The sequence below is a fragment of the Oncorhynchus gorbuscha genome, linkage group LG08 (assembly GCF_021184085.1).
Source record: "Oncorhynchus gorbuscha isolate QuinsamMale2020 ecotype Even-year linkage group LG08, OgorEven_v1.0, whole genome shotgun sequence".
In the NCBI taxonomy this organism is placed as follows: domain Eukaryota; kingdom Metazoa; phylum Chordata; class Actinopteri; order Salmoniformes; family Salmonidae; genus Oncorhynchus; species Oncorhynchus gorbuscha.
This window is the reverse complement of record NC_060180.1, coordinates 9,783,514-9,808,153: the sequence shown is the minus strand read 5'-3', so window position 1 is coordinate 9,808,153 and position 24,640 is coordinate 9,783,514. Positions and strand designations below refer to the sequence as shown.

The 24,640-nt window shown below is 45.6% G+C and overlaps 1 protein-coding gene across 3 annotated transcripts in view; it reads right to left on the bottom strand.

Annotated features, from left to right (window-relative positions):
• The window catches only part of LOC124041180 (attractin-like protein 1), a 368,532-nt gene that overhangs the window by 243,483 nt on the left and 100,409 nt on the right, over positions 1–24,640 (bottom strand). For 2 of the 3 annotated variants that reach the window (XR_006839889.1, XM_046358453.1), the window contains exons 15-19: positions 23,792–23,979; positions 20,342–20,555; positions 19,137–19,325; positions 13,717–13,953; positions 12,922–13,059 (exon numbers count right to left, since the gene is read on the bottom strand). Coding sequence is in view for 1 of the 3 variants with exons in the window: in XM_046358453.1 (XP_046214409.1) it covers positions 12,922–13,059; positions 13,717–13,953; positions 19,137–19,325; positions 20,342–20,555; positions 23,792–23,979 (966 nt within the window). In the remaining 2 variants the exon portion in view is untranslated. The remainder of the gene's footprint in view (positions 1–12,921; positions 13,060–13,716; positions 13,954–19,136; positions 19,326–20,341; positions 20,556–23,791; positions 23,980–24,640) is intronic. The other variant, XR_006839890.1, reaches the window with a different exon arrangement.

Sequence of the window (24,640 nt, the reverse complement as noted above, 5' to 3'; positions counted from 1 at the left end):
GCAAAAGACCTGAGACTGGGACGAAGATTTGTCTTCCAACAAGACAATGATCCAAAACATAAAGCAAAATCTACAATGGAATGGTTCAAAAATAAACATATCCAGGTGTTAGAATGGCCAAGGTGTTAGAATGGCCAAGTCAAAGTCCAGACCTGAATCCAATCTGTGGAAAGAACTGAAAACTGCTGTTCACAAATGCTCTCCATCCAACCTCACTGAGCTCGAGCTGTTTTGCAAGGAGGAATGGGAAAAATATTCAGTCTCTCGATGTGCAAAACTGATAGAGACATACCCCAAGCGACTTACAGCTGTAATCGCAGCAAAAGGTGGCGCTACAAAGTATTAACTTAAGGGGGCTGAATAATTTTGCACGCCCAATTTTTCAGTTTTTGATTTGTTAAATTTTTTTGAAATATCCAATAAATGTCATTCCACTTCATGATTGTGTCCCACTTGTTGTTGATTCTTCACAAAAAATACAGTTTTATATCTTTATGTTTGAAGCCTGAAATGTGGCAAAAGGTCGCAAAGTTCAAGGGAGCCGAATACTTTTGCAAGGCACTGTAGGTGCAGTTGATTCAGCAGCACCAGGAAGGCAAAGTGTTCCCATATTGAACCATTTCATGTGTCTAAAGGCAGAACTCTGGCTACGAGCAAATCAAATGCAAGGCCTACCGCTGGCCAATCAGATAGCTCAGATCACGGTGTATGCACAGTTTCCTCGAGCCATATACTGTGAAAAGAAGCCTCGAAAGCACAGCAAAGTTGATGATAATGTAAGATTTCCAAACTTTTAAAACCATGACTAGAGAGAGAATTAACGACTACAGCAAAGAGCTGCTGTTTTTATGAATAAGATCATGTTTAAGTTATTCATTACTGTCAACGCTTTGTTCAACAGTTTTATGAGCCATAAAATGTGCGTTCTCCCTACTAATACCCACGCTATAACCAGCACTGCAGCTGCAATGAATGAGTATAGCAAAGTGTTTCAATAAGCCCCGTTGTTATTATTAGAGGCCTGTCTTTAATATCAAGGAGTATTTCACTTTCTCTGGTCATAGGAGTAACATGAATTGGTGCATGAGGCAGAAATAATGCAGTGCGACTTGAGTTTTGCCATCAGCTGGAAGACTGTGTCCCCTTTTCTCAGTAGAGGGAGAGCGGAGGGACGGTGAGTCAGGTGAGAGGAGGGAGAGTGGAGGGACGGTGAGTCAGGTGAGAGGAGGGAGAGCGGAGGGACGGTGTTCCAGGTGAGAGGAGGGAGAGCGGAGGGACGGTGAGTCAGGTGAGAGGAGAGAGAGCGGAGGGACGGTGAGTCAGGTGAGAGGAGGGAGAGCGGAGGGACGGTGAGTCAGGTGAGAGGAGGGGCGGTGAGTCAGGTGAGAGGAGGGACGGTGAGTCAGGTGAGAGGAGGGACGGTGAGTCAGGTGAGAGGAGGGACGGTGAGTCAGGTGAGAGGAGGGACGATGAGTCAGGTGAGAGGAGGGACGGTGAGTCAGGTGAGAGGAGGGACGGTGAGTCAGGTGAGAGGAGGGGCGGTGAGTCAGGTGAGAGGAGGGACGGTGAGTCAGGTGAGAGGAGGGACGGTGAGTCAGGTGAGAGGAGGGACGGTGAGTCAGGTGAGAGGAGGGACGGTGAGTCAGGTGAGAGGAGGGACGGTGAGTCAGGTGAGAGGAGGGAGAGCGGAGGGACGGTGAGTCAGGTGAGAGGAGAGAGAGCGGAGAGAGCGGAGGGACGGTGAGTCAGGTGAGAGGAGGGGCGGTGAGTCAGGTGAGAGGAGGGACGGTGAGTCAGGTGAGAGGAGGGACGGTGAGTCAGGTGAGAGGAGGGACGGTGAGTCAGGTGAGAGGAGGGACGGTGAGTCAGGTGAGAGGAGGGACGATGAGTCAGGTGAGAGGAGGGACGGTGAGTCAGGTGAGAGGAGGGATGGTGAGTCAGGTGAGAGGAGGGGCGGTGAGTCAGGTGAGAGGAGGGACGGTGAGTCAGGTGAGAGGAGGGACGGTGAGTCAGGTGAGAGGAGGGACGGTGAGTCAGGTGAGAGGAGGGACGGTGAGTCAGGTGAGAGGAGGGACGGTGAGTCAGGTGAGAGGAGGGACGGTGAGTCAGGTGAGCGGAGGGACGGTGAGTCAGGTGAGAGGAGGGACGGTGAGTCAGGTGAGAGGAGGGACGGTGAGTCAGGTGAGCGGAGGGACGGTGAGTCAGGGAGCGGAGGGACGGTGAGTCAGGTGAGCGGAGGGACGGTGAGTCAGGTGAGCGGAGGGGCGGTGAGTCAGGTGAGAGGAGGGACGGTGAGTCAGGTGAGAGGAGGGACGGTGAGTGAGGTGAGAGGAGGGACGGTGAGTCAGGTGAGAGGAGGGACGGTGAGTCAGGTGAGAGGAGGGAGAGTGGAGGGACGGTGAGTCAGGTGAGAGGAGGGAGAGCGGAGGGACGGTGTGTCAGGTGAGAGGAGGGAGAGCGGAGGGACGGTGAGTCAGGTGAGAGGAGGAGAGCGGAGGGACGGTGAGTCAGGTGAGAGGAGGGGCGGGAGTCAGGTGAGAGGAGGGACGGTGAGTCAGGTGAGAGGAGGGCGGTGAGTCAGGTGAGAGGAGGGACGGTGAGTCAGGTGAGAGGAGGGACGGTGAGTCAGGTGAGAGGAGGGACGGTGAGTCAGGTGAGAGAAGGGACGGTGAGTCAGGTGAGAGGAGGGACGGTGAGTCAGGTGAGCGGAGGGACGGTGAGTCAGGTGAGCGGAGGGACGGTGAGTCAGGTGAGCGGAGGGACGGTGAGTCAGGTGAGCGGAGGGACGGTGAGTCAGGTGAGCGGAGGGGACGGTGAGTCAGGTGAGAGGAGGGACGGTGAGTCAGGTGAGAGGAGGGACGGTGAGTCAGGTGAGAGGAGGGACGGTGAGTCAGGCGAGAGGAAGCCTCACCTCTGCTCCCTCCCTCCCCTCAGACTGACCATCAGATCCAGGCACTCAGTCCAGTAAAACAATATATATGTATATATTATTATGCTCACTCAGCTGTGCCGAGTGAGATTCACAAAGGATCTTGGCTCATAAAAGGTTGGTGACCACTGTCTTAGAGTGTGAGTCCTTATAGTGCAACACCGTGTAGTGTATGCTGGCATACAGGTAGCACTGGCTTCTAATGAAATACACTGCCAGTTCCTCTGCCAGTCCCTCTGCCAGTCCCTCTGCCAGTCACTCTAGGACCCTTCTTTCACTAAAGTTAAAACGTGTGGGTGAGTTCTGAAAATGAAATGAACATCTGTCATGGTATACAAAAGTGTCTTTGAGTTATAAAATGATTAAGCCTCAATTTCAGAGATCTTTCTGCCATTAAAATCCTTGGGCTGGCAGGGCAGCCCAAGCATTTTTCCGGACCAATTAAGTCCAAAGTGAAAAATTAATAATAAAGTATATATAAAACAATTATATCATCTTTGAGAATAACAATCACCAAAATAAAAAGCTTGACAGTCATGGAGAAATGAAAATTCCAAAAACAATCAATTTAGCAGTAATGATTTGTGCAAAATAACACAGTATTAGCCATGGCAAAATGGATAGAGTTGCAAGGAATTTGCTTTAAAACTGTAAACCGACGAGGGGATTTAATAGAAATCATATTTCCTCTTCCTTGTGCAGACCCCTGTGGAGACTACAATTTCTCACCCCACTACATTCTGCGTTTGTGCATAGAAACAACAGATGTAATGCACAATCACTACAGTAGTGTGTGTGTGTGTGTGTGTGTGTGTGTGTGGTTGTTTTATTTGTGTTACATAGTGAGCAAAGTAGTGAGCTGGAATCTTGATCCTAGTACTTTGGTCGTCAAGTACATTTTTTTAATGGGATGGCCAAGATTTCATAGTAAAAATATAAACGGAACATGCAACAATGTCAATGATTTTACTGAGTTACACTTCTGAGGAAATCAGTCAATTGAAATACAAGCATTAGGCCCTAATCTATGGATTTCACATGGCCGGGCAGGGGAGCAGCCATTGGTCGGCATGCAAGGGCATAGGCCCACCCACTTGGGAGCCAGGCCCAGGCAAGAATTACTTTTCCCCCACAAAAGGGCATTATTACTGACAGAAATAATCCTCAGTTTCATCAGCTGTCCGGGTGGCTGGTCTCAGACAGTCACGCAGAAGCCGGATGTGGAGGTCCCGGGCTGGCGCGTGGTCTGCGATTGTGAGGCCGGTTGGACGTACTGCTAAATTCTCTAAAATGATGTTGGAGGCAGCTTATGGTAGAGAATTGAACATTCAATTATCTGGCAGAAGCTCTGGTGGACATTCCTGCAGTCAACATGCCAAATGCAAACTGCCTCAAAACTTCAGACATCTGTAGCATGGTGTAGAACAAAACTGCACATGTTAAGAGTGGCCTTACTGTCCCCAGCCCAAGGTGCACCTGTGTAATGATCATGCTGTTTAATGAGCTTCTTGATATGCCACACCTGTCAGGTGGATGGATTATCTTGGCAAGGAGAAATTATCACTAACAGGGACGTAAACATATGTTTTTGTGCGTATGGAAAATGTATTTTATTTCAGCTCATAAAACATGGGACCAACACTTTACATGTTCAGTTTATATTTTTGTTCAGTATAGTTCAAATAAATGCACTTATTTTAATTGCTGATTTACTATTCACCTCACAAGATAAAAGCTAAAGCAACATAACTGCATTCCAAAAGGAGGAAAACATAACTGCACTGACCACTCTCACATAACTCTCTCTACCCCCGCTAATGTCCTCTCTACTCTCCCCAATCCGCTCCACCTCCCATCTCCTCCATTCCATGTCTATTTTAAATTGTGATGAGCTGACTCCTGGCTGCTACCCTTCATCCCAAAACCATATTCTTTCCCCTTTCCTTTTCCTCATTGGAATGGCTGAACAAACCAGAGGTAACTATTTCTACTCCAGGCTGATATACCGCAGGCTAAAGAGTCTATAGGCTGAGACTTTTATACACCAGAGTGGAGGGATTTAATAAGGCTGTGACGGGACAACGGCCCACTGAGACATAGACTCCAGTAGATTCATGTTGAACCTAACACCACAGTACTGTTGAGGTGTCCAAAGCCTTGGAGGTGTTGAAACAACGCTAATGTGCTAGTAGCACACGTATACCCGAGTACACAGTACACTGAGTACACGTATACCCAAGTACACAGTACACTGAGTACACGTATACCCAGTACACGGAGTACACGTATACCCGAGTACACAGTACACTGAGTACACGTATACTCGAGTACACAGTACACGTATACCCAGTACACGGAGTACACGTATACCCAGTACACAAAGTACACGTATACCCAGTACACAAAGTACACGTATACCAGAGTACACAGTACACGTATACCCAGTACACAGAGTACACGTATACCCGAGTACACAGTACACGTATACCCAGTACACAAAGTACACGTATACCAGAGTACACAGTACACGTATACCCAGTACACAGAGTACACATATACCCGAGTACACAGTACACTGAGTAAACGTATACCCAGTACACGTATACCCGTGTACACAGTACACTGAGTAAACGTATACCCAGTACACACTACATACCACTATTCAATCTGAGAAGGGTTCAGTCTGCCCAGAGTTCCGTCAGGAACAGGAATGAGGTATTCAAGGTACTTTTAGCCAAGAGAACAGGTGAGACTTCCTGCCACCCCTGCAGTAACTATATCTGGAGTATAGTTGGTGAGCAGGAGGACAGTCTTTATAGATGTGATACAAGTCAACATAAAGCTGTGCAGGTCTCCTCTAGTGCTTCATCTCCCCAGGCCAGCCTTCCGACCTCTCCATAGGCCTTCCAGCAAGTGACAAGTTCAAAGAATCATGTAATGAATAAAATAATTGAATTGGGCCCAGGGATTTTCTTCCTTCACATAGAATTTGAAACGTGGCAGCATTTTGCAGTCGCTTTCTCCCTTCCTTCTATGCAGTGAAAAGAGCGAGATTATACTGTACTGGTTGGTGTTGGTGTTCAGGACAGCCTGAACATAGTCAGCAGACACACAGCCTCCTCTGTGCTGCTGAACAGAGGTGTTGGCACACAGCATAACATACCTCATACAGGTATGATGTAAAAAGATCAAATCATGGAATAAAAAACCAGCAAAACTGTATGTGCTGGCAGAGGGACTGACTATAAGGCATCGACCCGCTTCTCTGAATGTGAGGGTTCAATTCTATATTTTGGATTTAATAGAGTCCTACTAAATCTCTACGTCCGGTTGACAGAGGACTTTGAAGACTTCATGGCATCATGGCAGACGGCACACAGGTAATTGTAGCGCGGTCTGTCAGTAAAGAGCACGACCTTCACAAAGCCGTCAGTGATTAAGGTAAACCGAACAACCCACGACCTTCACAAAGCCGTCAGTGATTAAGGTAAACCGAACAACCCACGACCTTCACAAAGCCGTCAGTGATTAAGGTAAACCGAACAACCCACGACCTTCACAAAGCCGTCAGTGATTAAGGTAAACCGAACAACCCACGACCTTCACAAAGCCGTCAGTGATTAAGGTAAACCGAACAACCCACGACCTTCACAAAGCCGTCAGTGATTAAGGTAAACCGAACAACCCACGACCTTCACAAAGCCGTCAGTGATTAAGGTAAACCGAACAACCCACGACCTTCACAAAGCCGTCAGTGATTAAGGTAAACCGAACAACCCACGTGGATCACAAATGAAGCCTGGCTAAACATGATTAAGTGTCACTGAGCTTTGCCTACATGACATGTTAAGAGGGGCAGCTAGATGCCCAGTGAGCCCTAATGGAGGATGTCAGAAAGACAATATGGAGGAGATGATGGACATGAATGGAGAGAGGAGGGGCATGTGGTTCTGATCCTTCTCATGTTGATCTTTGTCTGAAAACAGGGCCAATAATCAATGACCTTGTTTTTTTGCTAGATTTTTGTTTTTAATCAAGCTATTATTCCAATCCTCTCTCTTTTGGAAGGATATCATTTCCTGCCCACTTCATAAATCTCAACCCTACAGACCTGCTATCTTCATTTGATCACTTTGTCGTCACAGACAATTTTCCTGCGCAGCAGAAAATGCAAAGTGTAGTATATTAAAGATTTTAAAAAGGCCATTAAAGTCAGTCATTTCAACTTAATTTCAGACTTGATTTACCTTTACGAGAAATGTATCAACCCCTACAAAAATATCCACTATTATAATCCACGTGTCCTGTTGTTGTAGGATTATTTTCCTGCAGTGAGCAGCACACTGTGATTTAGCACATAGTTCCTAAAAAGGCTACTTGAAACAGGACAGGTGCACACATCAAATGTCACACAGGTGATATGTTGTCATGAACAAGCACACATGCCACTTCATACACAAAACTCACCGCACACACACACACACACACACAGGGAGACTTTTCCAAGTAGCTTCTTCACAGTGTCTAGATAAAACAACAAAAATAGACCTCACAACCTCAATATGTGGCTGTCCACCCACACGACCTTCCGGGTTCAGTTTGCAACCATAAGCACCTTAGAATCCAGGAATTTCTACTGTGAGCGAGTAGGCTTCTCCCCTGGACCTGAGGAGTGCTCGCAACAATATGTCTGGGTGGAATTACAGGTCTAGCTCACATCCAGATCCTCCTATGTGTGGGAGGTAACACCGATGGGAGTGTTGGCGTTTCCATTCCAGCTCTCCATCTAATTAAACATCTTCAACAGAAAGTTAGAAGCAGACAGGGGTGGTGCTAAATAGCAGCAACATCTTTCCTCACCCCCAGGATATATTTAGCCTGTATACGTCTCTCTAAAGCCCGGATGTATAGGCTATAGCTATTTAATGCATAGCATGAATCCTTCTGAGAACTAATTATTTTCTGCTGAAGAGGGTTGGGTTCGGTCTTTCATCGTGCTTTGGCTAGATTGTGAGGAGTCTGCAGTTCTAGATAAAAGGGACTTGCTATTCTGGGCTTAATGATCTTGTAAGGTTATGAAGGTAGGTAAAGGCTTGACCTCTGACATCTTGGTCTTGAATATACAGTGTAGAGCGGCTGAGTGAGTGACATGCAGGCCTACTCTCCACACTCTGTTAAACTTGACTTGGGGTTTAGCATCGTAGCGAGACACATAATAACTCCCACCACTCCACACTTCAGCTTGGCTCAGTAACAGGTGTGTAATCCTATAGCTGAACTTTAATGTACTTTTAAGGTAGTAGGTGCCAGATCAGAGCAATAAGAGTGTGTGTGCCTGTAGCCAGAAATAGGGCCTCTGAAGGGGGGGATGACTGGCTACCGCTGAGACTGTTGGGAAGGGTGCCCTACCGCCATGGGCCTTCTCGAAGCAGGTGCACACACACACACACCAGATTTGGGCACACAATGTAGGCATTAATACATACAGTTCAGGGTTTCCGTTAGCCAGTAATAGGGAGTAATAGTCTTATGCAGGGAGAAGAAAAATTCAAATTGCGAAAAAAATGCGTTTATCCTCTTCTGTTAGGAAAGTGTGGCACCAGACATTTCACCGGCAGCATTCATTGATTCATTGATGTAAATACCAGTCGATGTAAATATATTTGACTGGTCATGCTTATCGGTCGACAGGTTCATTTGCAGGTTCATTTAGTGGAATTAAATTGGTGCGTGTATATGTAGGCCTATCTTATTTATCCTACGCGTAAAGCACACAGATACAACATCTGTCAGGCAGTGCAAGAGCTGTTGCTACAGCATCTCAAACAGCAAATACAAAGTTAACGGAAGGCAGGCTTCATCAGCGCCTCACACACCCCTTTGCAATGAGGCAGTATGCACTGAGAAAACATATACTTAATTGTTGTAAACCTGAATGTTTTACTACATATTATGAGGCATGTATTGTTCTGTTGCTTCAAAGTAGCCTGGCCAAAATCAGAACATATCTGTGGTGGTAATTATTTTATACTATATCAACTTTCTTTCATTGTCTAGTAGCCACAGGCAAAATCCTAGTCCTATTAGCAACCCATGCTAGTTCTTGCATATAAGATCTCCCCTCTTTCAACATTTCTAAAGAATATTTTCATCTCTGTCACATGAAATAACTAGATTTTGACAACTGTAAGCTAAATGTTCTGATCTGTTGCATCAGCCTCATTGCTTTTAAAAATGTGATTGAATGAATTTGGGATATATTGACCCACAACTGTCCCAGAGTCTGTCTGGAATAGGCGATTTCTTTCTCGACAAGCTGACCAATAGAATAGGTCAACTTTTCTACTATGGGGAGAGTAGATTGACAAAGGCTAGTGATTTTGCTGTTCATTACTCGTCTTGTTGGCTGAGGAAAACTAAATGAACATCTCGCAGCCGACTGCGACCAGGAGACCCATCATTGGCCCAGTGTCGGTCAGGTTAGGGGAGGATTTGGCCGGCAGGGATGTTCTTGTCCCATCGCACACTAGCAACTCCTGTCGCGGGCCGGGAGCAATGCACGCTGACACAGTCGCCAGGTGTACGGTGCTTCCTCCGACACATTGGCGCGGCTGGCTTCCGGGTTAAGCGGGAATTGTATCAAGAATCTGTGCGGCTTGGTTGATTTGTGTTTTGGAGGACACATGGCTCTCGACCTTCGCCTCTCCCGAGTCCGTAAGGGAGTTGCAGCGACGGGACAAGACTGTAACTACCAATTGGATATAATAACTTTGGGAGAAAAAGGGGTAAAAAAAAAAATGTTTTAAAGATCAATGAAGGACCGTACATCTTTGCATCTCTAAATGCATCTTCTGTTAATATGAATCATCACACAGTGCTTACTAATGGGAGGTCAGCGGAGGAGGGCACAGTGAGTGCCTAGTCAGTGGGTTATTTTACAGAGGCACCAGAGCAACTACATCTCTAGAACAGCTGCAACTGTCTAATCCATCAGAATGGGTGAGCAGGAGGGAGGACAAAACCCCGTGCTGAGCTGAGGTCCTGATGACGTGTCCCACCCTCACCACCCTCTGGTAGAGTGTGTGTGCGTGCACACACACGTAGACAGGGACACGCACAGATAAAAGCTGTCCTGCTGTCTACTCCCTCCCTCTCACTGCAGGATACACATGAGCTGGCTGTTCATGGATTCACACACAACAGCATCCTCCCACACTGAACATGACAGACACTCATTTATACCCCGCCAAGGCACTGCCAGAGGGTGGGTGGGTGTGTGTGTGTGTGTGTGTGCGCGCGCGCGTGCGTGCGTGCGTGACAGAGAGAGAAAGAGAGAAACCAAGAGAGTGGGAAAAAGAGAGCGAGATCCGAAAAATCTAGAAAGGGTGTTAAAGTAGGTTGCTCCTGCCTTTATGAAAGACAACAAGACCACTCTGGTGGGACACTGAGATGTGAAAGGTTAGAGGGCAAGGTTAGAGGGCAAGCAAACAACAACACAAAAGGAGTTTATGAATCCCCTCAGGAGGCATAGAGAGCACGAAAACACACACAAAAAAGAATTCAGGGTTGGAAAGCGAGCGAGAGACAGAAAGACAGAAAGCGCGAGAGAGACAGACAGAAAGCGCGAGAGAGACAGACAGAAAGCGATAGAGACAGAAAGCGTGAGAGAGACAGACAGAAAGCGTGAGAGAGACAGACAGAAAGCGAGAGAGAGAGACAGAAAGCGAGAGAGAGAGACAGAAAGACAGAAAGCGAGAGAGACAGACAGAAAGCGAGAGAGAGAGAGACAGACAGACAGACAGACAGACAGACAGACAGACAGACAGACACCAAGACAGACAGACACCAAGACAGACAGACACCAAGACAGACAGACACCAAGACAGACAGAAAACGAGAGAGACAGACACAAAGAGAGAGACAGACAGAAAGCGAGAGAGAGACAGACAGAAAGCGAGAGAGAGGGAGAGAGAGACAGACAGAAAGCGCGAGAGAGACAGACAGAAAGCGATAGAGACAGAAAGCGTGAGAGAGACAGACAGAAAGCGAGAGAGAGAGACAGAAAGACAGAAAGCGAGAGAGAGACAGACAGAAAGCGAGAGAGAGACAGACAGAAAGCGAAAGACAGACAGACAGAAAGCGAGAGACAGACAGGCAGGTTGGACACGTGTAAAGACAGGGTCTGAGGGGGACTAGGTGGCTGAAGGGGCTCTACCAAGAGCCTATAATGGAATTCACCAGGCTAGCACAGCATGCCATATCCAAAAGCAATAAACAGCATTTTAATTGAACTCTGCAGTGCTGGCTTTAGGAAGAAAGGGAAAGGGAGAAGGAGAGAGAAACTGAAAGAACAACAACCATCAGCTTGCTGGGGCTCCCTGGATGACTTTTGTGTGACTGTATGCCTACAGTGCAGTTAGTGGAAAAAACACACAGTCAGACTTATTAAGCGGCCACTTGTCCAGAGCAAAAAGAATAAGTACGCCAGCCAGAAGTTTTCAGAAGAGTGATACACAAGCACAACCACAGCTTTAAGGAGAAACAGATCAGTCATGGCTACCACAACAAGAGATCTAACGCTTACCGTGGTACATTGCATCAACCAGGTTTACTGTAGCTCCCGCAACACTGGCTGTCTTACTTTGTTTTGGTATTGTAACAGAAAGTGTCTGGTATTGTATGTTTTGGTCTTGTACAGTAAATTCCCTCACCAAGCTCTATCAAATCACTTCTCCAACCCCTACACAACATGTCATGTCACAAGGCTGGTCTGTCTTTCAAAAGTCAATTGACATGCACAGCCCACCACAGGCTCGTCTCTCCCTCTCAGTACTCCAAGTCCCAGAGAGAGGTCTCCTGCAGCGAGTCAAACCAAGCTAGACTGGGCAGGGTTAAGCTAGACAGGGCGAGCAGACGGTTTCAGTGTCTACAAGGTGAACCTGTCAGTGATAGACTTGGAAGGCTATTCTCCTCACCACATAGCGTATGTGAAAACACACACTCCTTCAAAACACACACACACACATAGCCCCCTGTCACATTGTACAAGGTCAGCTCTTCATCGGTCATGGGGACACCAGACTGGGTAATCTCTCCTCCTCCATCTCCCCCTATCCTTCTATTCTCCATTCTTACAAGGGCAGCTCTGAGCACCTCATATTTTAAACTTGATGACGGTCTCTCTCAATCTCTCTCCCGCTCGCTCTCCCTGTCTCTCTCCCCGTTTCTCAAGGATCAGATCAGTGACTTAAGGCCCATGTAAATCCATCTATTCTGTAAAACTGAGGAGTGAACCAGACTCTATAGGCACAGTCCCCAGGAGTCAGCCTGGTACACAAGCAAAGGTGGTATGACGGACGGACGGACGGTAGTTAATAAATTGCATTTAATCATGACAGCGTTAAACCTATTAGAGAGAGAGGGTGATGGAGGGATGAGAGACAGAGGAGGAGAGAGGGGGGAGGAGAGAGAGGGGAGGAAAGAGGGTGATGGAGGGAGGAGAGAGAGAGGAGGAGAGAGGGGGGAAGAGAGAGGGGGGAGGAGAGAGGGGGGAGAGGTCTATCAAACATGTTCGTCGCCAGTCAACTCCAAGATATAAGACAATGATTAAGAGGGATTTAATGTCATACGCCAAGCGGGGAAAACGCACACCTGTCAGCAGGAGAATTATGTTATTACACCTTCCTCTCTCTCACGCTCTCTCACTCTCTTTCTCCTACTATTTCTGTCTATCCCACTATCATAGTCTCCATTTCTCAGATCAGGGTTTCATAACAATGTTCACCACAGGACTGGACAGGGTTGATAGAACTGTGATTAAAAACAGAGCTGCTGAAGTGCCTGTCTACTGCATCTTTCAACACAGTCATTTCTGGCTCTACTGTTGTTCAAACAGTCTGCTTCTTGGAGGACGCACAGATCTCAGAGCCAAAACCTTTAAACACTGGCCCCTCCAGTCCACTCTGGTGCACTGCACCCATCACTGTACTTACCCTGGCACTTCCCGCCGTTAGTGGGGTCGCCATGGTAACCAGGCATGCAGGTCTGGCACTGCGGTCCGGTGGTCAAATTCCTGCACTGCTCACACGCACTGCCGTTCACACACGTACTGTGGCCGTTACACTGACAAGCTGGGGAAGAGGGAGGGAGAGAGAATCAAGAATGTTTGGGTGTATAGCTTTAAGTGTGAGGAGGGGATGTATGCTTTAAGTGTGAGGAGGGGATGTATAGCTTTAAGTGTGAGAAGGGGATGTATGCTTTAAGTGTGAGGAGGGGATGTATAGCTTTAAGTATGAGGAGGGGATGTATAGCTTTAAGTGTGAGGAGGGGATGTATAGCTTTAAGTGTGAGGAGGGGATGTATGCTTTAAGTGTGAGGAGGGGATGTATAGCTTTAAGTGTGAGGAGGGGATGTATGCTTTAAGTGTGAGGAGGGGATGTATAGCTTTAAGTGTGAGGAGGGGATGTTGCTTTAAGTGTGAGGAGGGGATGTATAGCTTTAAGTGTGAGGAGGGGATGTATAGCTTTAAGTGTGAGGAGGGGATGTATAGCTTTAAGTGTGAGGAGGGGATGTATAGCTTTAAGTGTGAGGAGGGGATGTATAGCTTTAAGTGTGAGGAGGGGATGTATAGCTTTAAGTGTGAGGAGGGGATGTATAGTTTTAAGTGTGAAGGCAAGGGGTGGAATACAAATGTGTTTTTGGGCATTTATGGTTGTATTGATGTGCTACATGACGTGTCTCTCTCGCTCTGTCTGTGTGCGTGTCTGTCTGCGTGTCTGTTGACTCACCAGGGCAGTGGATATAGGCCCAGTCAAACCCTTTATCTCTGGGGCACAGACCAGGCTCCAGCACCATGTCTCTGTCCCTCTCCCTGTCTCTGGGCTGTCTGGAGGGGCTTTTCATGGGCCCGCGGTATGACCCCTCCATACACTGGCCCTTCCCTGTGTTAGTGGGGTCTCCACACCAGCCACACTCTGCATGATCCAAACACTGGCCACACGTCCTCAGGCCCGAGCAGTTCTGAGCTACAAGAGAAAGAGAGACCGAGACAGAGCAAGAGAGAGAGAGAGAGAGATTATTCAGACACAGAAAAGTCCCTAATAGAATACTTGTCTGATCTTGATAATATTCACCCGTAGTATAAATAACCACTGTTACATCCATTCACCACATAAATAAAGTAGACATGTTACTCATTACTTTATTCCTTCTGTTGGCATTGGGGGGCTATACTCTTTAATACGTTCTTAGACAGCCACTGACTCTTACTATAATAGCCAGAGGGTTCATTATTTAATGGATTAGAGGGTGGGTATAAATGTATTGGTTTTCATTATTATTCCCACCTTTAGGACAGTGGTTATTGTCTAAGCCAAGTTTTCAAGGCTTGAGTTGGAGATAACAACATTGAAGTTGATAAAGTATAGTTTATTACGGTGCTGTAAGCCCTTGTTACATACAGTGCAAGTGTCACGTCTGGAGGAAACCTGGCACCATCCCTACGGTGAAGCATGGTGGTGGCAGCCCTATAATAAACTACTATACTGTGGGGATGTTTTTCAGCGGCAGGGACTGAGAGACTAGTCAGGGATGAGGAAAAGACGAACAGAGCAAAGTACAGAGATCCTTGATGAAAACCTGCTCCAGAGAGCTCAGGACCTGAGACCTGGGTGAAGGTTCACATAGCAACAGGACAACAACCGTACGCACACAACCAAGACAGCTCAGGAGTGGCTTCGGGACAAGTCTCTGAATGTCCTTGAGTGGCCCAGCCAGAGCCCAGACTTGAACCCGATCAAACATCTCTGGAGAGACTTGAAAATAGCTGTGCAGCGATACTCCCCTTCCAACCTGACAGAGCTTGAGAGGATCTGCAGAGAAGAATGGGAGAAACTCCCCAAATACAGGTGTATCAAGCTTGTAGCGTCATACCCAAGATGATTCAAGGCTGTAAGCGCTGCCAAAGGTGCTTCAACAAAGTACTAAGGGTCTGAATACTTTTTTTTAATGTGATTTTTCCATTTTGAATTCGACGAATTTGCAAACATTTCTAAAAAAAAACTACTCCATGAAGGCCAAACCTGAGTCAAGCATTTACATGTATACTGTATTACTGTTATACAGTATAAGCAGGCTATGAATATAGAATCACAAACAAAAACAAACAAATCAAAATATATTTTATAACACTTTTTGAGTTACTACATGATTCCATGCATGTTATGTCATAGTGTTGATGTCTTCATTATTATTCTACAATGTAGAAAATAGTAAAAAATAAAGAAAACCCTTTGATGTGAAGGTGTCCAAACTTTGACTGGTACTGTATGTTATAATATGGCTTTCGTTTCCTGGATTGGCGTCCCCAGTGGTTTTACCCATGCACAGCTAGTGTGTGTATCTACAGACATTTAGTTAGTGACTCTGACAAACATAGAATCTTAACTGCCTGTCCTTGACGAAGCAGAGTTGGGACTAATACACTTCTAACTTCCTTGTCAACGTTTCATTCTTCTTGAGGACATATCCAGTGGAAAAAGGTGCTTTGTGTTGCTTAAACTTTCCAGTGGCTTGACCTTTTCTTTCCTAAATAAATGGAATTCCATAAATGTCGTCTCTATTGAGGATACATTGGTATTCATAAAATGCTTCTGACATTCAAACGAAAGCTTTACTGGGAAATTAGAAAATACATATTTTACAGCATTCAACGCTTACAAAGAATATCTCCATCCATAATTTCCTTGAATGGATTCAGAAGCTGAGGTAAGCTTGGTGGGCTAGTTAAATTGGTTTTCATTCAGAGCGTGTGAGAAGTTGGACTGGTCGATTGAATTGTTTTATTATTTTCCCTCTTAACTCTTTGTCCGAGCGTAACAGGAAATAATGTGATTGTGATTCAATATTCATAGCCTGCTTATACTGTGTAACAATAATACAATATACATGTAAATGATTGACTCAGGTTTGGCCATCATGGAGTAGTTAAACAAGTCAACTGGTTGTGAGCCCCACAATATGAACAAATGGCTTTGAAACACAACTGAAGCAGGACACACAACTCAAAAATAACCCCTATGAGACCAAAAGGTATGAGGGAGTTATCCAAGATGCTCCTTTCTATTGTCATGTGAGTTTTCCTGGATCAACGGTAGAATTAGAATTTTTGCCAGGAGATATGGTTATGATCCACTCCCATTTCCACAAGCCACAGATGTGTTCAGCTGGACTTTTCTCCCCAAAATCTGTGTTTCCGAGTCCGTCCCTGTTGCATTATTCAACCATGCTGCTGATTAATTTATAGGTTCACGTCTGTTTCTCCAACTACAATCTTGTGATTCATGATTAGAAAACAGAAGCTCTCCTCTCACCCGGCCTCAGAGAGGCAGTAGTGTTTACACAAGGTGGAAATATTGTCTTCCTAAGCGCCAACACTTTTTTAGGCTTTCTCAAAAGGGCTCTTGTAGTTGGTTTCAAGTTCAAGCAAAAGTGCACCTCCAAGTAGCAAGAATCAAAAAGCAGAATCGCTCATTTCAAAAAGCACGAAGCTAGTTTTATGCATCCCAGAGATGATAGTTCAATAAGCAATCATATACACAACACTCTTTCACCCTTCTGACTCCCATCTTCTAGATATTTCAGGAGGTTCATACACTGTCTTTTCCCACGCGTATTGAGAACACTTTAAATGAAACATAACCCAGCCCAACCTCTGTCGATCACATAACAGAAGCCTAAAACACCTACAAATATATTGCTTTCTCAAACGATGCTGGGATCGTCTTAAGAACAGGTCGCCTTTAAAGAACTGCTAATGACTTGTATCCTTCTCAATGACAGATCTGTAGCATCTGTATGGAGACAAATGATCTGATCTATGCAGAAACAGAGAGCTCCTGTTTATTTCTGGTCCTGAGTGGTCAGCCGTTGAAGTGTCCTGCTGTAAGGAAAGCTGTGGGTATTTTCAAGTCCTTCAGTCGCGCACCTGATTCCCTTTATATTCAAGCTGGTCTGTAGCTCCCTGTGTGAGCTCAAAGCACACAGGGACGATGGTTGATTTCTTAACGAACATATGCAGGTGTTGGTCAGGTTAATGCTGCTGGACATTTGGGAGGTGCTCCAGGCAGATGGATGGTGAATCACTCTGAGATGTAAAGAACTGGGCACTGCCCTCATTCGATGCCAAAGTGCCTTTGCGTGTGCGTGCGAGAGCGTGTGTAGGAGGTAAGCTGAACCTAACTAAGGAGAACAGGGACCTGGCTGAGTTCTAATTACCTGCTGAAATGTGACCTTAACGGGGAGAAAGCCCATTTCCAGGAACAGCAGCAGAATCACATTGTGTTCAGGGGGACATTCTTTCAGGAGTACAGCCAGATTGGAGTTGCTGACCTCCCCCGGCCTTTCGAGATAAATACATCCTGTGGCTAGTACGCCAAATAGTGAATCTTGTTTCCTGTTTCTCGCAATATCCCCTCCAAACCAAAACACAAGAAATCATCTATCTAAAAAAGACACCGAAAGTTACTGTGGATAGAGAAACGGCAAACTTGATGGGAAAACCTTAGAAATGATTTTCAGCTGAAGAGAACAGGCAAAGACCCACACTATCCCGCAGCTCATTGGCAATGGAGTCGAATAACAATTGAGTTTTGTATATTTGCTCTCCCCCTACAAAAACCTGCAACATACTAAACTTGATAAAATAATCCTAGGGCGAACCATGACATTTCTTTAAATGAACATCAGCACAATGCCGCACTGTGTTTGGCTGTAACAGTATATTTATTCATCTCCACGTTCTGAAGTACAAAAGCATGATTATGGGCTTAGTGTACACAACGACGCTACAACCCATTTACATGCTGATTGGCCCCATATCGTCAGGCTTCCGAGAGTTGCATTACTCTGGAGGACAATTAAAAACAATAGAACAATTTGCCTAATTTCATTCCCCAAATCTCAGAACCGACATGTAGAGTGTTAAGTGTGAGAAATGTCAGGCCATAAAATGAATACTGTACAAGCACACTGACCATGATACAGTAGCTGAACGGTAATGACTTCCGAATCCCTGGTGATGGCACGGAGTACAACAATGACATGCACTGTGAATACTGTCGCTGACGTGGTATAATGGGGGTGTTCAGGCATATTGTGACCATGACGAAACGTGGTGAAAGCTCTACCCCCCATCTGTTTAATTGCTCACATGATGACAAGTGGTAAAAACAGAGTCCTCAGACCGCAAGTTACTTGTTGCATTTGACTACAAGAACAGACACACAAAAAGTTACTATTGGTACCAACATCTGCTTGACATGACTTTTCAAAATAGCAATTGTGTAAAACACATACTGTTAATCTCGTAACAAAGTCTAAAGTCTATATATATATATATCATGAGAAAGTTAAAATCCCAGAACCAATCGAACATCTGAGACCTTTAACGGAGGGCTTTTAGCTCAAAGAAAACACAAACTGGAAAACATGTATTTTTCATTTGAGTTGGATAAGCATCAATACGTTATTGATTTTCCCATAGTACCCACGGCAGTACCTACAGCGCATACACCTAGGAGTCTAGGGAAGTGGAAGCACCTGACTGACTGTGGAGCAGAACGAGCCCACAAACATCTGATCTCTCTGAGCTACATTAACCCTGAAGGATTCACTACTAACAAACAGGAACTCAGCTGAATATGGAATGAGACAGAGAGAGACACAGAGAGACCAAGAGAAAGACAAAGAGAGAGCACGAGAGAGAGCGCGAGAGAGCGAGCCCGAGAGAGAGGTATAAGGTGCTGAAATAAACTATTCAATCCATCAACCTATCAATTCGACTCTGAAAGGTTTTCTACCAACAGCATTATTGTTGACCAGAGTAATGCTGTCACTTGCATTAGTGTCAATAGTAGTGGTACAATGACAAGCATTTGTTTAGTGATTGTTTGCAATAATCCATTTGCACATACAGTATTCCTTTTGGAGGTTGTATTGAAAACACACAAAGTATTCCTTTTGGAGGTTGTATTGAAAACACACATACAGTATTCCTTTTGGAGGTTGTATTGAAAACACACATACAGTATTCCTTTTGGAGGTTGTATTGAAAACACACATACAGTATTCCTTTTGGAGGTTGGATTGAAAACACACACACAGTGGATGCTGGACAGTTTGACTCATCCAGTATGACCGGTATACTCACAGGCGCAGTCTCCAGTCTGCCACTCCAGACACTGTCCGTAGGGGAAGGAGATGACATAGGCGTTGGAGTCCACACAACGCTGGGTGCTGCTGCACCACATACACTCCATGGCCTGGCTGGTGCAGTTGGCACAGGTGGTGCGCAGGGAGCAGGGCGTCTTACACGGACGGGCACTCTGGTTGGGGCTCACTGTAGACAGGAGAAAATAAGGTAACATTTACATCACTTCTGTCCAGTGCACAGCCTGAAAGTAGTGCTGAAAATCAACTGCAGTGTTTAAAGCAGACATTTCCTCTCTACCTTGGACGGAGTATTTTTTTACAGCAAGTACTCACATAACCATTCATTAAATAAGTCATTTAACTCAAGAGTAGACGGTAACCAAGAGTAATTTCCTCCCTCAGTCTACCTCCATCATTTGAGCTGAGTTAGGACGGGGACGTTATTTCAGAGTGGGAGACACCCCCACGAGAGAGGAAGCAGAACGGTAATGAGAAACTGCAGGGTGTCTTTGGTTACCCATTCCCCCTCTACTCTGTCTGTACAAAGCGGAGCTATGGGAGGGATGTCGGCCAAAACCGAACACTTAAGGATTCATTTGCTTGGGCTCCCCAGCTATTCTGGGCTCTTAAAATCACTTCTAGAATAGTTCAGTGGGGCTAAAAGCAGACAGGAAAAAGACTGCGAGTCAGATGAGCCTGTTGATTCCAGTTTCCTTGCATGTGTGTTTGTGTGAGTAGGACAGGTCGGTCACTGAGGGGCCATGATGGGGAGGAAGGTCAGCTACTGTCAAACAGTCCAGGCTGTGATCTTCTCCAGTTGTACCACTACTCTTCCTAAAACAATACAGTATCTCTCCGCATACAATCTGTCCCCTTTTAAATTCACTAGACTAGTGAATTCTGCCCCTTGTCACTGATGATGGCAACACAGCGGGTTTCTGGATGTAAACTTTTCTTTGCCACTCCAACGGATCTCTAATTCAATAGTGTCTGATTGAGCTTTAGAATGATCACATACTAGCAACTGATGAATGGATCAATCACATGTTCAAGGGAGGCTTCTTAGAATTCACAAGGGTTGCAGGTGTCTTTGAGAATTAGTCTGTATTTAGTCTTCATTGTTCAAATCATCCACACCTTCTTTTATTCTCCAGCTCTCCTTCCCTCTACCTCCCTCCCTCTCTCGCCCAGTCCCTCTCTCACCAACTGGTTTTTCACAGATGAGTCCGTCGGTGGTGGCGGTGCAGGGGTTGGCCTTGAGCCCTGCCACCTCTGCCCTCTCCAGGTAGGCACAGAAGCCTGAGTCGCTGGGCTCTCCAGTCAGCCACTGCAGAGAGGAGTTGGTGAAGGGAGACATGTCCTCCCAGCCCCAGTATGAGATGTTGATCTTTCTCAGGCCCACCCATGGCGCTATCTTCTACAGGACAAAGAGAAGGGAGAAAAGGAGGTAGAGAGAGGGAGAAAAAGAGGTAGAGAGAGAAAAAGAGGGAGAGCGAGGGAGAAAAAGAGGTAGAGAGAAGGAGAAAAAGAGGTAGAGAGAGGGAGAAAAAGAGGTAGAGAGAGAAAAAGAGGGAGAGCAAGGGAGAAAAAGAGGTAGAGAGAAAAAGAGGTAGAGAGAGAGAGAAAAAGAGGTAGAGAGAGGGAGAAAAAGAGGTAGAGAGAGAGAAAAAGAGGTAGATAGAGGGAGAAAAAGAGGTAGAGAGGGAGAAAAAGAGAAAGATGAGAAGGAGATGGGGAGAGAAAGAAGAGAGGGAGAAAAAAGAGGGAGAGAGGGAGAAAAAGAGGTAGATAGAGGGAGAAAAAAAAAGAGGAGAAAAAGAGGAGAAAAGGGAGAAAATAGGTAGAGAGGGAGAAAAAGAAAGAAAGAGGGAGAAAAAAGGAGATGGGGAGAGAAAGAAGAAAAAAGAGAGAGGGAAAAAAGAGAGGGAGAAAGAGGGAGGGAGGGAGAAAAAGAGGGAGAGAGAGGGAGAAAAAAGAGGAAAAGAGAGAGGGAGAAAAAGAGGGAGAGAGAGAGGAGAAAAAAGAAGGAGAGAGAGAGGGAGAAAGAGAGGAGAGAGAGGAGAGAGAAAAGAGGTAGAGAGAGGGAGAGAAAAGAGAGGAGAGAAAAAGAGAGGGAGAAAAGAGAGGAGAGAAAAAAGAGGTAGATAGAGGGAGAAAAAAGGTAGAGAGGGAGAAAAAGAGAAAGATGAGAAGGAGATGGGGAGAGAAAGAAGAGAGGGAGAAAAAGAGGGAGAGAGGGAGAAAAAGAGGTAGATAGAGGGAGAAAAAGAGGTAGAGAGAGGGAGAAAAAGAGGTAGAGAGAGGGAGAAAAATAGGTAGAGAGGGAGAAAAAGAGAAAGACGAGAAGGAGATGGGGAGAGAAAGAAGAGAGGGAGAAAAAAGAGAGAGGGGAAAAAGAGGTAGAGAGAGGGAGAAAAAGAGGGAGAGAGAGGGAGAAAAAGAGGTAGAGAGAGAAAAAGAGAAAAAGAGGGAAGAGATGGGGAGAGAAAGAGAGAAAGAGAGAGGGACAAAAAGAGGGAGAGAGGGAGAAAAAGAGGGAGAGAGAGGGGAGAAAAAGAGGTAGATAGAGGGAGAAAAAGGGAGAGAGAGGGAGAAAAAGAGGGAGAGAGAGAGAGAGAAAGAGGAGAGAGAGGAGAAAAGAGAGAGAGAGAGGGAGAAAAAGAGGGAGAGAGAGGGAGAAAAAGAGAAAGATAAGAAGGAGATGGGGAGAGAAAGAGAGAGAGAGAGAGAGAGAGAGAGAGAGAGAGAGAGAGAGAGAGAGAGAGAGAGAGAGAGAGAGAGAGAGAAAAAGAGGTAGAGAGAGGGAGAAAAAGAGGTAGAGAGAGAGAAAAAGAGGTAGATAGAGGGAGAAAAAGAGGTAGAGAGGGAGAAAAAGAGAAAGATGAGAAGGAGATGGGGAGAGAAAGAAGAGAGGGAGAAAAAGAGGGAGAGAGGGAGAAAAAGAGGTAGATAGAGGGAGAAAAAGAGGTAGAGAGAGGGAGAAAAAGAGGTAGAGAGAGGGAGAAAAATAGGTAGAGAGGGAGAAAAAGAGAAAGACGAGAAGGAGATGGGGAGAGAAAGAAGAGGGAGGGAGGGAGAAAAAAAAGAGGGAGAAAAAGAGGTAGAGAGAGGGAGAAAAAGAGGTAGAGAGAGGGAGAAAAAGAGGTAGAGAGGGAGAAAAAGAGAAAGACGGAAGGAGATGGGGAGAGAAAGAAGAAAGAGAGAGGGACAAAAAGAGGGAGAGAGGGAGAAAAAGAGGGAGAGAGAGGGAGAAAAAGAGGGAGAGAGAGGGAGAAAAAGAGGGAGAGAGAGGGAGAAAAAGAGGTAGAGAGAGGGAGAAAAAGAGGTAGAGAGAGGGAGAAAAAGAGGGAGAGAGAGGGAGAAAAAGAGGGAGAGAGAGGGAGAAAAAGAGAAAGATAAGAAGGAGATGGGGAGAGAAAGAGAGAGAGAGAGAGAGAGAGAGAGAGAGAGAGAGAGAGAGAGAGAGAGAGAGAGAGAGAGAGAGAGAGAGAGAGAGAGAGAGAGAGAGAGAGAGAGAGAGAGAGAGAGAGAGAGAGAGAGAGAGAGAGAGAGAGAGAGAGAGAGGTTAAGGATGGAGAGCCTGGAATCTAAGCTAAGAGTTTTCTCTATTCTCCGTGTTGAGGGTCAGTCAGTATGAAAACCTGTTATTCATTTCCCAACATACAGTACATCATATATATTTGATCAAAGTAATGTTTATGTGAAATCTTAAATCAAACCGTTGGGCAAATTGCTATAATTAGAGTGAAAGTGCCGACCTCAGCCAACACTAACCCATAAAACCAAGACAGGCCAGAGTCATTAAACTAAGGTACTTATTAGACTTTTACAAATGTCTGTGTATGAGTTATTTCATAACGGTAATAATGTCTCAAAAGTTGTACCTGTAATGAATGGTTAATTAGCCGGCAACACCTGCTATGATCTATCACACAGTGAACATTTACAAGAGTGGAACACTTGAGTAGCTGAGGGAGACCGCCAGGATTCAAATCCTGAAACACTTGTTGCTGTACTCTGAAAATGCACTTGAATTCAAATCCCCTATTACAGGCCAACTGGGACAAAAAATCTGGAATTGCTTGTAATGAAAAGAAAACGGATTATTGTAGCCACGGAGAGCATAAACTCCGACCAAATAACTGTCAGAAAAGAGCTGAGAGGGATACCTGTTACCGCTGCATCAGAACACATCAAAGGTGAGCTGTATTATAAAGAACAGTGTTAATATTCATACAGCAGAAACATGCTACTTAACATGCTACTTGAGCACCATTCAAATAATAACACCAGTCAAATACTTGCTCCTGCATCTCCTTCTCAGTTCTGACAGCACAATCACTGGAAAAGCCAACATGTGTGGTGGGCATTTAAACGGGAAGTGTGACTCTTGACAAAATAAATACAAAAAGTTAGGTTGGGATCACGGAAATCTCAGGTGTTGACGCTATATCCAATGGATCACGTGTGGACCGACTCATCGGTAATTAAGCTAAGACACGTGTTCAATGTGTTCGGCTTCAGATCATCATGGGGTAATATAAGTTCCACTGTCATGGCGACTCCTTAGGCATTCGACTTGGGAAAAAATGAACTTCATGAAGGACAACGTTCAAAACAACCCACCATTATAAACCGAGGCGTTTCCCTTACCTTCTCCTGTAGCTGGTACTTCTGCAGCTCGTCCAGTACAAAGTCCACCTGCTTGGGGGTGGTGAGGGAGGCTATGTTCCCATCCAGGTTCTTACAGTAGTGCTGGGCGTTGTCATAGCTCTCCCTGCTGGAGTTGATCCTCAGGCATGCCTCCCCTACATGGTGCCAGCCTTCTCCACAGAGCTGAGCTGTGGACAGAGCAGTACTTTAGACCCAGGCTTCTGACTGTGCTGGGCCACACAATTGGATAGTGCATAGATCTGCTCCTGGCCTCAAGACCCCTCATATCAACTGGATTTGATATGCAACTCACAGCACACTGATATATCGTTAATTATAAACTGGGCGGTTCGAGCCCTGAATGCTGATTGGCTGACCACAGGTATGACAGCACATTTATTTTTACTGTTCTAATTACGTTGATAACCAGTTTATAATAGCAATAAGGCACACATTTGATGGTGTGAAATCAGGCAATGTCAGTCAGTTGAGATAAAGATAGAGAATGATGGACTATTCTTCAAAGAGGCGTGCATCGACCACCCTGCATGAATACACAGGTACGTGTCTGTCCAGCACCAGCATACAGACACGTCAAACAGTGGGAGGAACTACATGGACGCCTGACCAGACCTTGATTAAAACAACAATTTGCAGAGATTAAAGGAAAAACAACTCCAGTTTCATCACAACAATTTTTCTGCTTATTTCGAAGACTTGCGCTGATTACATTCATAGTTTGGATAATGGATACCATCACATGCTTTTCATCAGACTGTGAAAGAATCCCTTTTTTCCATAAAAGGCTATTGAAAAGATGACTAACGACAGAGCAGTCGTGAAGCATTC